The sequence below is a fragment of the Schistocerca nitens genome, chromosome 2 (genome assembly GCF_023898315.1).
Source record: "Schistocerca nitens isolate TAMUIC-IGC-003100 chromosome 2, iqSchNite1.1, whole genome shotgun sequence".
Lineage (NCBI taxonomy): Eukaryota > Metazoa > Arthropoda > Insecta > Orthoptera > Acrididae > Schistocerca > Schistocerca nitens.
Window position 1 is genome coordinate 669,604,455 of NC_064615.1, and position 12,006 is coordinate 669,616,460.

The 12,006-nt window shown below is 40.7% G+C and overlaps 1 protein-coding gene across 1 annotated transcript in view; it reads left to right on the top strand.

Moving 5' to 3' along the window:
* The window catches only part of LOC126236782 (uncharacterized), a 154,702-nt gene that overhangs the window by 34,165 nt on the left and 108,531 nt on the right, over positions 1-12,006 (top strand). The window contains exon 3 of the mRNA XM_049946363.1: positions 6,408-6,566. Within this exon, the coding sequence (XP_049802320.1) occupies positions 6,408-6,566 (159 nt within the window). The remainder of the gene's footprint in view (positions 1-6,407; positions 6,567-12,006) is intronic.

Consider the following 12,006-nt stretch of genomic DNA (forward strand, 5'->3'; position numbering starts at 1 on the left):
AAAACCAGAACTATCTCACCACTACTGCTTTCCATAATGACGACAGAACGAATACTACTAAACAATAAGCTTGGCTTCTAACAGACTTAATGCACTCTACGCTCTATTTAACATCCAATACGCAACATCAAAAACCAGTCAACATCCAATAAGCAACATCAAAAACCAGTCAACAGTAATGAGTAGCGTTGTTATCCAACAAAACACCAGAAAACGCTCAAAAATGTTAGAATGTTCTGAGTGCAATTACTATCCAACAAAACCCCAGAAATCTTTCAACTACACTAGAGTGTTCTGAGCAATGATATTATCACCTACTACGAAACAAATTATAGTCAAACCGATTCCGAAAACAGTCTTCAATACCAGTCTGTGATGCCCCCCAAACACGTCTTATCAAACCAACAATCCGTGGCTAAATTTCACCACACCACAAAGACTTCTTCACGCTCCAGTGTTTAATATTTCAGGAAGAGGTCACAGTATTTTCCTCGATACGTCATCCGCCATGGAACGCAGATTTAGTCAAACTCTTGGTTACAACCTTGAAAAACTTTAACCAAAAAATCTTGCCCTGACTGAAACTTCGACATGAAACTAGAACAAAGTCAAACCGGGCAATAGATTTACCACCTCGTAATGTGATACCCAAGTATCCATGGAGCAAACAGCCCCATCGGCCAGTTATCTAAAATGAAACCACGTAACCCCCTTCTCAGAAATCAGGTGCTGTCCGTTAAGACCTTGAAAGAACCATGCCGAACCGTTAAAAGGAACGATTGAAAGGTCTTTTTACTTCTTTTAATGAACAACACTTTGCTTCGCCAGCGTGGGCTGATGTAGCAGCCAAGACCACGGCTTCTCATAATGTGAGGATCTGACATGTGGGGTAGCGACTTTCGTCATATTTTGCACGGACGTTCCACACTCGACATAAAGAGGCACGTTTTTGGGCTTTTTGCTTGATACTCCTAGGATTTTGAAGAAATCGAGGCCGGATTTGATGATGGAAAATTGTATTACCAATGCTATACATCGAAACATCCTTTAAAAACAGTTTTATACTAATTTAATACGGGGTCCAAAGTTAATAATATTTGAGTTATTGATGTTTCCGTGCCTTCACGCTGTAGCTTGCGTAATCGTCACTTGATGTGTGTAATAAAGTGAGATCGGCGGTAGAACGGCCCAGGGATTAAGGTACCAAACCGATGTCCCGAGTACGATTCATGGTCGTGGCATTTTTTTCGATACTTTTTTCGGTGTATCGGGTAATATTGTGAGGACCGTAATATTTTTCTTTGCCTTTTTTAAAAGTAAAACATCATTAGATCTCATTGATAAGTACATAAGTATATATTATAATGTATTGACAGCTATTTTCGTTGTGATACGTAGTACAAAAATACACCTAAGTATATTATTGTGTAATCCTATCTGATCGTCTATTCCTGAGCTTTCTTGCAATGAGTTGGATGAAACTTTTCATAGAAATAGGCAAAACACAAATGTTCCTCGCACCATGCGCAACACGCGAATGAAATCCCGCCGCATTGACGTGTTTTCCGATAAAGTGTTTGTCGAAAACATATTTGATTCACGTTGCTAAATACAAATTGATTAGATATCAATTTGGATTTGTAACAAGCATACAAAAGCATATCTTAGAAGACAAGCTGGTTATGGACCAGGGCTGAGTTTTGGTAGCATCCGCCCTATCTTGTAATATTCGGCTCTGCTGTTATTTCGCATGATTTCGAAGTCATGCGATGAAATTATTTACCTGTTGGAAAAAATAAGCGTCACACGGTTGAGAAAGGAAGGCCCACTTTGGTGGTGTCACCTTTATGGTGCAGGTCGGTTGAGCATCATGATCTTACAAAAGTCCTATCTAGCGCATCGTGTATCACGATGAAAATAATTGTCTATACATTATATAGACTTTTTTGTTATAAATCACACCTCCCGATGTTTTACTTTAAAAAAAGGAAAGAAAGGTGTTCCCAATATCAGAAACACCGAAAAAAATATCAAATAAAGAACAAAAGATGCATGAACAAGGAACGAACAGGAACTAGCAATTTGGTAGTTTAATGCTTTCAACCCTTTTTTAAACACTGTTTATAATAGTAAGTAAAGCATGCCAATTGTTCGCGATCCAAGAAAACAAAACTGTAAAATAAAAAGAACCATGATGTTACAGTGATCGCTGATGATGCCCGCCATTCGAGAGTGGAGTGGTAGAGAAGTAGTATGAAAATGGTTCGATGAACCCTCTGCCAGGCAGTTAAGTGTGAATTGCAGAGTAACCATGTAGATGAACGGCAGACTATTCAGGCATCCAGACCGTTTCCCCTGATACTACTGCAGAGTTTGTTGCCCTCTTACAGGAACCACAGATTAATCTGGCATCTCCACAGATACCGTTGCAGTTGTACCACCGGTGCTGCTATCAGTACTGTTGACACACGCAACCTTTCCGTATCGCAGGGTTCACGGTCAAGGTGGGAGAATATCATTAGAAGGCGGTACTTCGGAAAATATGGACAAGACAGAGGACAGCCAAAACTCACCACACGATTTAGAATGGTTAAATTCAGACAATACTCTGTCTTAATGCTGGTGTAGAGCACAGAAGTTGAGAAAAAACTCAACTACAAAGCCATTGGTCATATAAATATCGTTTGAACATGTGATATTAGAAACATTGTAACGGGAAATGTTGCAAAAAATGAAATGAAAATGAAACTTTGTTTATTGATCATACGGTTTTCAACTCTTTGGTAATTTTAAATAATCCATAATGCTTCTTAGGCGATGGTTGCGTCGGAATGTAGTAGGAGTGAGCGTCTCCCAAACACTTCTAGAGTCGAATCCACTATACCGCATAAACAAAATTTATGTGACCATAAACGGTTAACCAGATTTAATGCACTGCGGTCTGGAATCTCACTGATTGGAATACAATTGTTTTCAGTGATAAATCCCTCCTCCACATGAGCCCACATCACGAGTGAAGACTTGGTTGCAGGTGCCACTTACAGCAGTGGGATACTAACCTTAACGTCGCCAGCTATACGGCCCGGCAACCAGGAATAGTGCTGCGGGAAGCCATTTCATTTCTTAGCAGGACCCCTGTGACTGTCATCCGAAGCACCCTTCCAGCATAGCGTTCGTCGACGATATTTACGCCCCGTTTTGTTGCCCTTCATGGCAGGCCGTCCTGATCTTACGTTGCAGGAAGATAATCCCGTTCAAACACGGCGGGAGTTTCTACTGGTCGTCTTTGTGCTTATCAAACCCTACCTTAACCAACAATGTAATCGGATCTACAGTGTGTAGCAGTCGATACAACAGTCTATTGCTTCAGGAAGTGTTTCCACTTGTTTAAAGTTATTATATTAGGCTTTCTATTTGATCTTTTATCTGCATCTTTGTTAGCCAAAAGCACATTTTCACAGTCATAGCTGTGAGACCGTTTGGAGCATTATGGTTGGTAGCCTCCAACCAGCTCTGGATTTTGACGATATGAACAAAATTTGGCACGACATCCCTCAGCAGTACGTCCAAAAACTCCATCAATCAATGCAAATCTGGATAACTGCTTGCTTAAGGGCTGGAAGTAGACTGACACGTTATTGACTAGTACAATTTGTGAAGGTCTTTCTCTTTAATAAATCATCCAAATTTTCTGTAACTGTAATCGTTTGTTTCTATGTACATGTACATCACATCTACCGAAGTCCGTCCCACTGGGATAACTCCTTCTTAGTCAGTGTTTTTTTTTCTTTTTTGTCTTAGTTTGTGTTAGAGTGTATGAGAATTTACACTACTGGCCATTAAAATTACTACACCACGAAGATGACGTGCTAGATACGCGAAACTTAACCGACAGGAAGAAGATGCTGTGATATGCAAATGATTAGCTTTTCACAGCATTCACACAAGGTTGGCACCGGTGGCGACACCTACAACGTGCTGACATGAGGAAAGTTTCAAACCGATTTTTCATACACAAAAAGCAGTTGCCCGGCGTTGCCTGGTGAAACGTTGTTGTGATGCCTCGTGTAGGGAGGAGAAATGCGTACCATCACGTTTCCTACTTTGATAAAGGTCGGATTGTAGCCTATCGCGATTGCGGTTTATCGTATCGCGACATTGCTGCTCGCGTTGGTCGAGATCCAATGACTGTTAGCAGAATATGGAATCGGTGGGTTCAGGAGGGTAATACGGAACGCCGTGCTGTATCCCAACGGCCTCGTATCACTAGCAGCCTAGATGACAAGCTTCTTATCCGCATGTCCGTAAGGGATCGTGCAGCCACGTCTCTATCCCTGAGTCAACAGATGGGTACGTTTGCAAGACAACAACCATCTGCACGAACAGTTCGACGACGTTTGCAGCAGCATGGACTGTCAGCTCGGAGACCATGACTGCGGTTACCATTGACGCGGCATCACAGACAGGGGCGCCTGCGATGGTGTACTCGACGACGAACTTGGGTACATGAATGGCAAAACGTCATTTTTTCGGATGAATCCAGGTTCTGTTTACAGCATCATGATGGACGCATCCGTGTTTGGCGACATCGCAGTGAACGCACATTGCAAGCGTGTATTCGTCATCGCCATACTGTGGTATCATCCGGCGTGATGGTATGGGGTGCCATTGGTTACACGTCTCGGTCACCTCTCGTTCGCATTGACGGCACTTTGAACAGTGGACGTTACATTTCAGATGTGTTACGACCCGTGGCTCTACCCTTCATTCGATCCCTGATAAACCCTACATTTCAGCAGGGTAATGCACGACCACATGTTGCAGGTCCTGTACGGGCCTTTCTGGATACAGAAAATGTTCGACTGCTGCCCTGGCCAGCACATTCTCCAGATCTCTCACCAATTGAAAACGTCTGGTCAATGGTGGCCGAGCAAGTGGCTCGTCACAATACGCCAGTCACTACTCTTGATGAACTGTGGTATCGCGTTGAAGCTGCATGGGCAGCTGTACCTGTACACGCCATCCAAGCTCTGTCTGACTCAATGCCCAGGCGTATCAAGGCCGTTATTACGGCCGAGAGCTGGTTGTTCTGGGTACTGATTTCTCAGGATCTATGCACCCAAATTGCGTGAAAATGTAATCAGATGTCAGTTCTAGTATAATATATTTGTCCAATGAATACCCGTTTATCATCTGCATTTCTTCCTGGTGTAGCAATTTTAATGGCCAGTAGTGTATTTCCCTTTGTTCCATATGATAATTCAACGTAAATAGCTATACATTTCACATGTACTTCACAGGAGCTCAGCGTACATACACATACAAGTAATTTCTGTCAATATGATTGGAATGACTCCAGACAGAAGCCTCTAAATAAAGGCAACTGATGATGTTCCGATTAAGTTTCTGTGATGTCCTTGAGTTACGTTAATTTATACACTGAATTGTTTAATGTCCCTGGATGTTGTCCTTCTTGATGGTATAAATGGAACATCATGAATGAATGAATCCGCACACCTAACTCCATATTGCTTGCAAGATAGAGAGAAACAACGGAGCATGTCGATTGCCAAGGCCTTACGTGCATAATAGAGAACGTAATTTTCTTCCCAGCCCATAAATTCATTAAACCATCGCCGAGTGGGCTACTGCGTTGACAACTCATAAAAATTGCTTCGGGTCACGTGCTGCTCAGTTCTTCACTACAGTGTGGAGAAGTCTATACTTCAGTCTATTACTTCAGGAAGTGTTTCCAGTTGATTTATGTTATTATATTAGCCTTACAATTTGATAATTTATTTGCATCATAGTTAGCCACAAGAACATTTTCACAGTCATAGCTGTTCCACTTCAGTTTCACCTCTCTTCGTCTGGTTATCCAGGAACCCCTGCAGCTGCACTTCCTCATTGTTCTTGATGCTTGACAATATAAATTATTGGTTCCAAAGAACGAAACCGTAGCACGAAAAATTTTGTTGATTAATAGCTATGGAAACAAAGGCAGAGATAGAATGTCAGTAGACATGAAGATGTGTTAAAGACAGAGAAACACTGTTAGATTAGAGAAGACAATGAAGTTTAAGATTCCTTAGTCACACTGTTTGCCTCTATATCTAGATCTAGCTTAACTGAGATGTACATTTAATATATACATAGTTAATACTCGTAATCTGAGTGATTTTAAAAAATATTAAATAGTGATCATATATATGCATTACGATTCTTTTAATGCTGAAAATATATGTTGACCGAACCTAATCATGATTCGTTGTAATTTATGGTCTTTTGAAACAATTATTTTGTTGAATTGAGTTTGGTATGTAGCAAATATTTTGGATACATTTGCTTAATCTGATAACCAGTATATTAACATATTTGAAAGTTGTAATATATTTTTATTTTCTCAGACTGCAATTAGATTTGACAAATGGGGCAGTACTGGTGGCTGGAAATATGAAGGTACTTTCGAGAGGTACGACATTATGACATTCATGCTCACCTACTTTCCAAATGCCTTCAAAAGTTTCTATGGCAGCATGGGCATCACAGGAAAACCAATGCCAGCCGTAAGTACTAAAAACACAGTGATTTTATTTAAACATATACACACCTCAAAGGATTGTAGACAGTGTCTCGAGGAACAAACTGAGGACAGTAGCCCGTGCCCAGAAACATCATCGAGTGACGCCATAGAGCATAGACTTTATAAGCGCATGTGCCTGCCACTACGCCACTCCTTTGTAGAGATCTGCAGAACTGTTCTTTTCAAAGACCGGATCAGCATTGGTTAGCTCTTTTTCATGACTCAGAACTCACCATTCACTCCTAAAAATAAGTAAAAGAAAGGCACATTGCCTTTCTAATTCTGGTCGCTAACCCTGTATTTTATCTGATGTTGTCCTATTTTGAAAGAACATATAAAGAAGAGTAATAATTTTGTGTTATGTCTCATAATTTTCAGATACGAAAGCTTTAAAAATCGTCTGCTCTAAAAATTATAAATATTACAACAAAATCCTAAATATATTTATCAAGTAGAAAATTTTTTAGAATGCAGACGGATTCTTGTTATATTTTGATACTTTTATAGGAGAAAAAATATATATAAATAATAACAAGTGTAACTGAAGTGTATTTGCAGTCATCACTTATAGTCGGTATTATCATATACATTTCCATAAAGGAAAAATTAATATTTTCATTTATAAGTAAAATTTGACCAATTTTAGTCGATGCGAGTCTCTTTCGCTTCTTAGTGCACCTTTGTGCAACTTTTGAATACATTCGTTCTTAGGCTACTGATGTTGCTGTGATACATAACACTTTTAGAAGCAGTTGATACCGCCAGCCACAGATATTTTCTTGTTTCCTACTAGTTTAAGGGATTGCCGTTTCTAAACAAATTTCCCTCCACTTAATTTTTGCCCTGCTCTACAACTGCCACACTTTCTGGTCGTGACTTCTTTGAAGCCGACTAATAAGTTCGTTGAACTCCCTCCTGATTGAGGAAGTCTCATGTGGCACAGTGGTAACTGGTTGAGAAATTAGCACTGTTTTTTTCTTGTTGAACAACCTAACGCATTCATTTCTGCAATATCCTTCATGTAGCAGTTCTGAAATGATTTGTTGTCTGAAAATCCTTGCCTTCGAACCAGGAGGTCCAGTAACGTTGCCTGTCTAATCAGCTCATTGCTGGAGATAACGCCAAACCACTCTGACAACCCTTTAACGAAATTATCAACCAATGATTCTGGTTCTTGAGGATATTCTTTATTTTTAACTTTAAAAGATTTTACTCGCTGTTCCACTAATCTTGACAAGATTTTCATTTTTAAAACTGAGACTGTTATCACCAAGGACACTTATTTGGTAGTTTCATATAAAGCTTTCAAATTCTTAAAGCTTCTTGCATTATCTGCCAGTTTGTACCTTTTAAGTTTAAGGCGATCGATTTTCGTCATAAAATAGCGAGGCAAGAAACTATGGGCTCTATGTTTAAAGTAAATACATGCAGAGAATATTAAAAATATTATAATTTTTTTAAGTAACTGTGATTTTAATAAGTTTTGTAATTACATATAACACTCTGGTATGATGTAAGAGGACTCCTAAAGCCATTAATCTGTTTGGGTTAAATGAATAAATAACAAATTAAATATAACATACAGGTTGTCGCAGGACGAATGGTCAATATTCAGGGTATGACAGGAAAGATCACTTGAAGCAAAATACATGTGGACACAGGCACTATTCTGAATGGTTTCCGAGACAGAACTTATTTAATGGACATTGTTACTTATTTTCTTTATTGTTCAGCACATTGTCATTGTTTACAATGAACCATAGTAGTTTCGCCGAAGTCGAGGAGAATAATTTGATGCAGGACACATGGCCTGTGGTCTATGAAGTCGGGAAACTACTGCAAACTGGCTTACCTACACCTGGAAGCATGCAAATTTGGTAAGGTATTCCGTATTCTCTCGTTCTCTTCAAGCTACCTGTAAGTCCTTGAGAAAAAATAAATGGGACCATTTTAAAGGAAATTTAATGTAGTTTAATTTTATTCTGCAACAAGGTTTCGCAAGAAGCCCGGATTTCGTGTTGTTCAAAAGTAGGAATTAAACTCCATGGTGAAGAAATAAAAACTTTGAGATTCGCCTATGACATTGTAATTCTGTCAGACACAGCAAAGGACCTGTAAGAGCAGCTGAATGGAACGGACAGTGTCTTGAAAGGAAGATATAAGATGAACATCAACAAAAGTAAAACGAGAATAATGGAATGTAGTCGAATTAAATCGGGTGATGCTGAGGGAATTAGATCAGGAAATGAGACGCTTATAGTAGTAAATGAGTTCTGCTATTTGGGGAGCAAAATAACTGGTGATGGTCTCAGTGGAGAGGATATAAAATGTAGACTGGCAATGGCAAGGAAAGCATTTCTGAAGAAGAGGAATTTGTTAACATCGAGTATAGTTTTAAGTGTCAGGAAGTCGTTTCTGAAAGTATTTGTATGAAGTGTAGCCATGTATGAAAGTGAAAGTGGACAATAAATAGTTTAGACAAGAAGAGAATAGAAGCTTTCGAAATGTAGTGCTACAGAAGAATGCTGAAGATCAGATGGGTAGATCACATAACTCATATGAAGGTATTGAATAGAATTGGGGAGAAGAGAAATTTGTGGCACAACTTGACTAGAAGAAGGGATCGGTTGGTGGGACATATTCTGAGGCATCAGGGGATCACTAATTTAGTATTGTAGGGCAGTGTGGAGGGTAAAAATCGAAGAGAGAGACCAAGAGATGAATACACTAAACTGATTCAGAAGGGTGTAGGTTGCAGTAGGTACTGGGAGATGAAGAAGCTTGTACAGGATAGAGTAGCATAGAGAGCTGCATCAAACCAGTCTCTGGACTGAAGACCACAACAACAACAACAACAAGTAAAACGCACTAAAGTAACTTTAAATATGTTCCATCTTAGAAAACATTTGGAATAGGGCATACATCCACATTTAGTTTTTGCTGCAAATGATAGTTCCTCTCACATTTCTGAATATTGACCATTTCTCCTGAGACAACCTTCATAATGGACTATCATGTATGTTAAAATAATTGTGTGCTATACATACCATTATATTATTTGTATCATATCCACCCAAGGTAATTAAAACGTTCATAAAGGCTACTAACACACTAACAACAGTGACTACAAATGCAACAGACATAGAAGAAGACATAGCAGTGCACATAACAAGAGCACTCACACACCAAGGAAACAGAAGAGCAACAGCACAAGAAGATTACAATTAAAACAAATCAAATAAGGATACAAGGAATAAAGAGCTGAACTCGGATGGAGAGGTGCTCAGTCAAGAAAGCGGGTTGCAAGCTGTATCGCTGTGCCGAGAGCGCAGCGAACAGAGTGACTCCTCAAGTCGCCGTGTGGTCTGCCCCGTGTGATGTCCTTGACAAGAGCTAGTACCTTGGTGGGGAGCAGTGAGGCAGTTTGCAATCTGATCCCTAAGAGTGGTGGGGAGTAGTGAGCTAGAGAGCTATCCTGCAGTCTTATTCCTGAGAGTGGTGGGGAGCAGTGAGCCAGTGAGACGGCCTAAGGTTCGTTCAGTGAAAGTGGTGGGGAGCCTGATCTGTTGGGAGTGGAGTGTGCCTGGATCGCTTTGCAATACGCTCCTACCACATGGTGGCTGAAGACTGCAGCTTTTATGATCGCTGACAACATATTCCGAGTATGGTGCTACGTCAAAGGATAAGAACTAACAACTCAGTCAAAAATATATAAAAGTTTATTGAACTTTTGATGTCTGAGATATTCTTTTGAACACAAGAGCGGAAATATAATGCTGGTAGTGTCTCCGTTTTTAGCGTTAATGTATTGCACTGAAACACTTACTGTTTCGTTTGTCCCGGTAGCTGCGCCGGCAAAACGGCTGATTCTGAAGCAATAGCGGCCCAGGTTCTGTTACCAGTATGGTCAATGTTTTTTTTTCACTTAGAGACTGGGTAAAGTGTGGTGTTTACTTTTCTATCGTCATAATTAGTATTACTACTGAGATGGCTGAGTGAGTACTACCCACCAGCTAATAAGGTGAAAAAAAATGAAGCTTCCTTTATGTTCTGCTTTCGTGGAAGAGAAAACCTTTGTGCGCTAGTGTGGTATGCAAATCAAAATGTGCAGTTGGTGTACAAAGTTTTCGTAGCCTGGGAAATTTTTTTTTATGGATGCGAGGTGAGGCGCCATTGCAGCAGCCTAGAGTAGTATTTTCATCTTGCTCATTACAGCCACCAGATACTTTTTGAAATCAGACGAGCTACCATTTATTTTTTTCGAATCATCCATCATCCACTATCTAGAAAGATCTGGTTCTTTGAATTAGTTGAGGAATGGACTGCCCTTCTCTCCTCCTTGGGCAGCAAACGTTACTTTGTACTCTGACGGAACAAAGTGTTGTTTGTTAAATGGAGACCGTAACTGATTGCCACGATCACCAGTGGAGGAAGTGGAGCTAGCTGCTGCTTAGAAGGGCCTTGTCTCCTTTGAGTGCGATGCTCTGCTCCCTGTGTGGATGACGGTTTCAGACACGAGTTTCTATCTACAGTTTATGTTTATTTTGGAATCTTCTAAACTCTGCAATGAGTTTAGGTACAATGCAGCAGAGTAAACTATAGACAGAAACCTGCGTCCAAAACCGTCGTCAACCAAGGCAACAGAGCATCACATTCATAGGAAACAAAGGCTTATTACGCAGTAGTACACACCTCCACTGGCGATCGTGGCTATCAGTTGCCTTGCGCCTACGGTCCATCAGTGTACAAAGTCACGTTTGTTATCGAAGAGGGGAGGGGGAGGGGGCGGCATAGTGGCAGACGCCGGTGCCTGTAACTTCGGCTCTATGTAGTGTAATTGGGTGACGTTTTTGGACCCGGATTCGTGTCCTCAATTTGTTCCTCTACAGACCCTCCAACCGTGACGCAACATTCCTGTGACACCCACCCTTTATATATAAACTCATCGGACAAAAAGTTAGTAAGCCCAGTGCGCATGCACAGATAAATCACTAAGCCTTTACAAATGGCCCACGTGCTCAACTGCTCGTGCACTGCCTCCACGTGAGCGTGAGGCAGCAGCGATGAGTGAGACATTTACGTTTAAAACGGACATTAAGCATATGCATGGGTAAATGTAACGTCGTGGCAGATTGGCAAAGAGGAGTAATCGTGTTTAAATGTGCTTGTGGCCATACAGTCTGTGAAGTTGCTAGATTTGCTGCTGTTTCGCATCGGACTGTTCAACTTGCCTACAAGGAATGGTATGTAACATACGTTCCACGAGACGCGTTGGAAAGAGACCCTGACTAAGAGGGAGCGAGACGCGTTTCAAGGCTTGTGATTCACAATCGCTTCCAAATGCGACAGGAATTGCTGCAGGCCCATACCAATCAGTTATCGAGTGACCGCCGCGATGGAAACAGCGTGAAATGAACATTTTG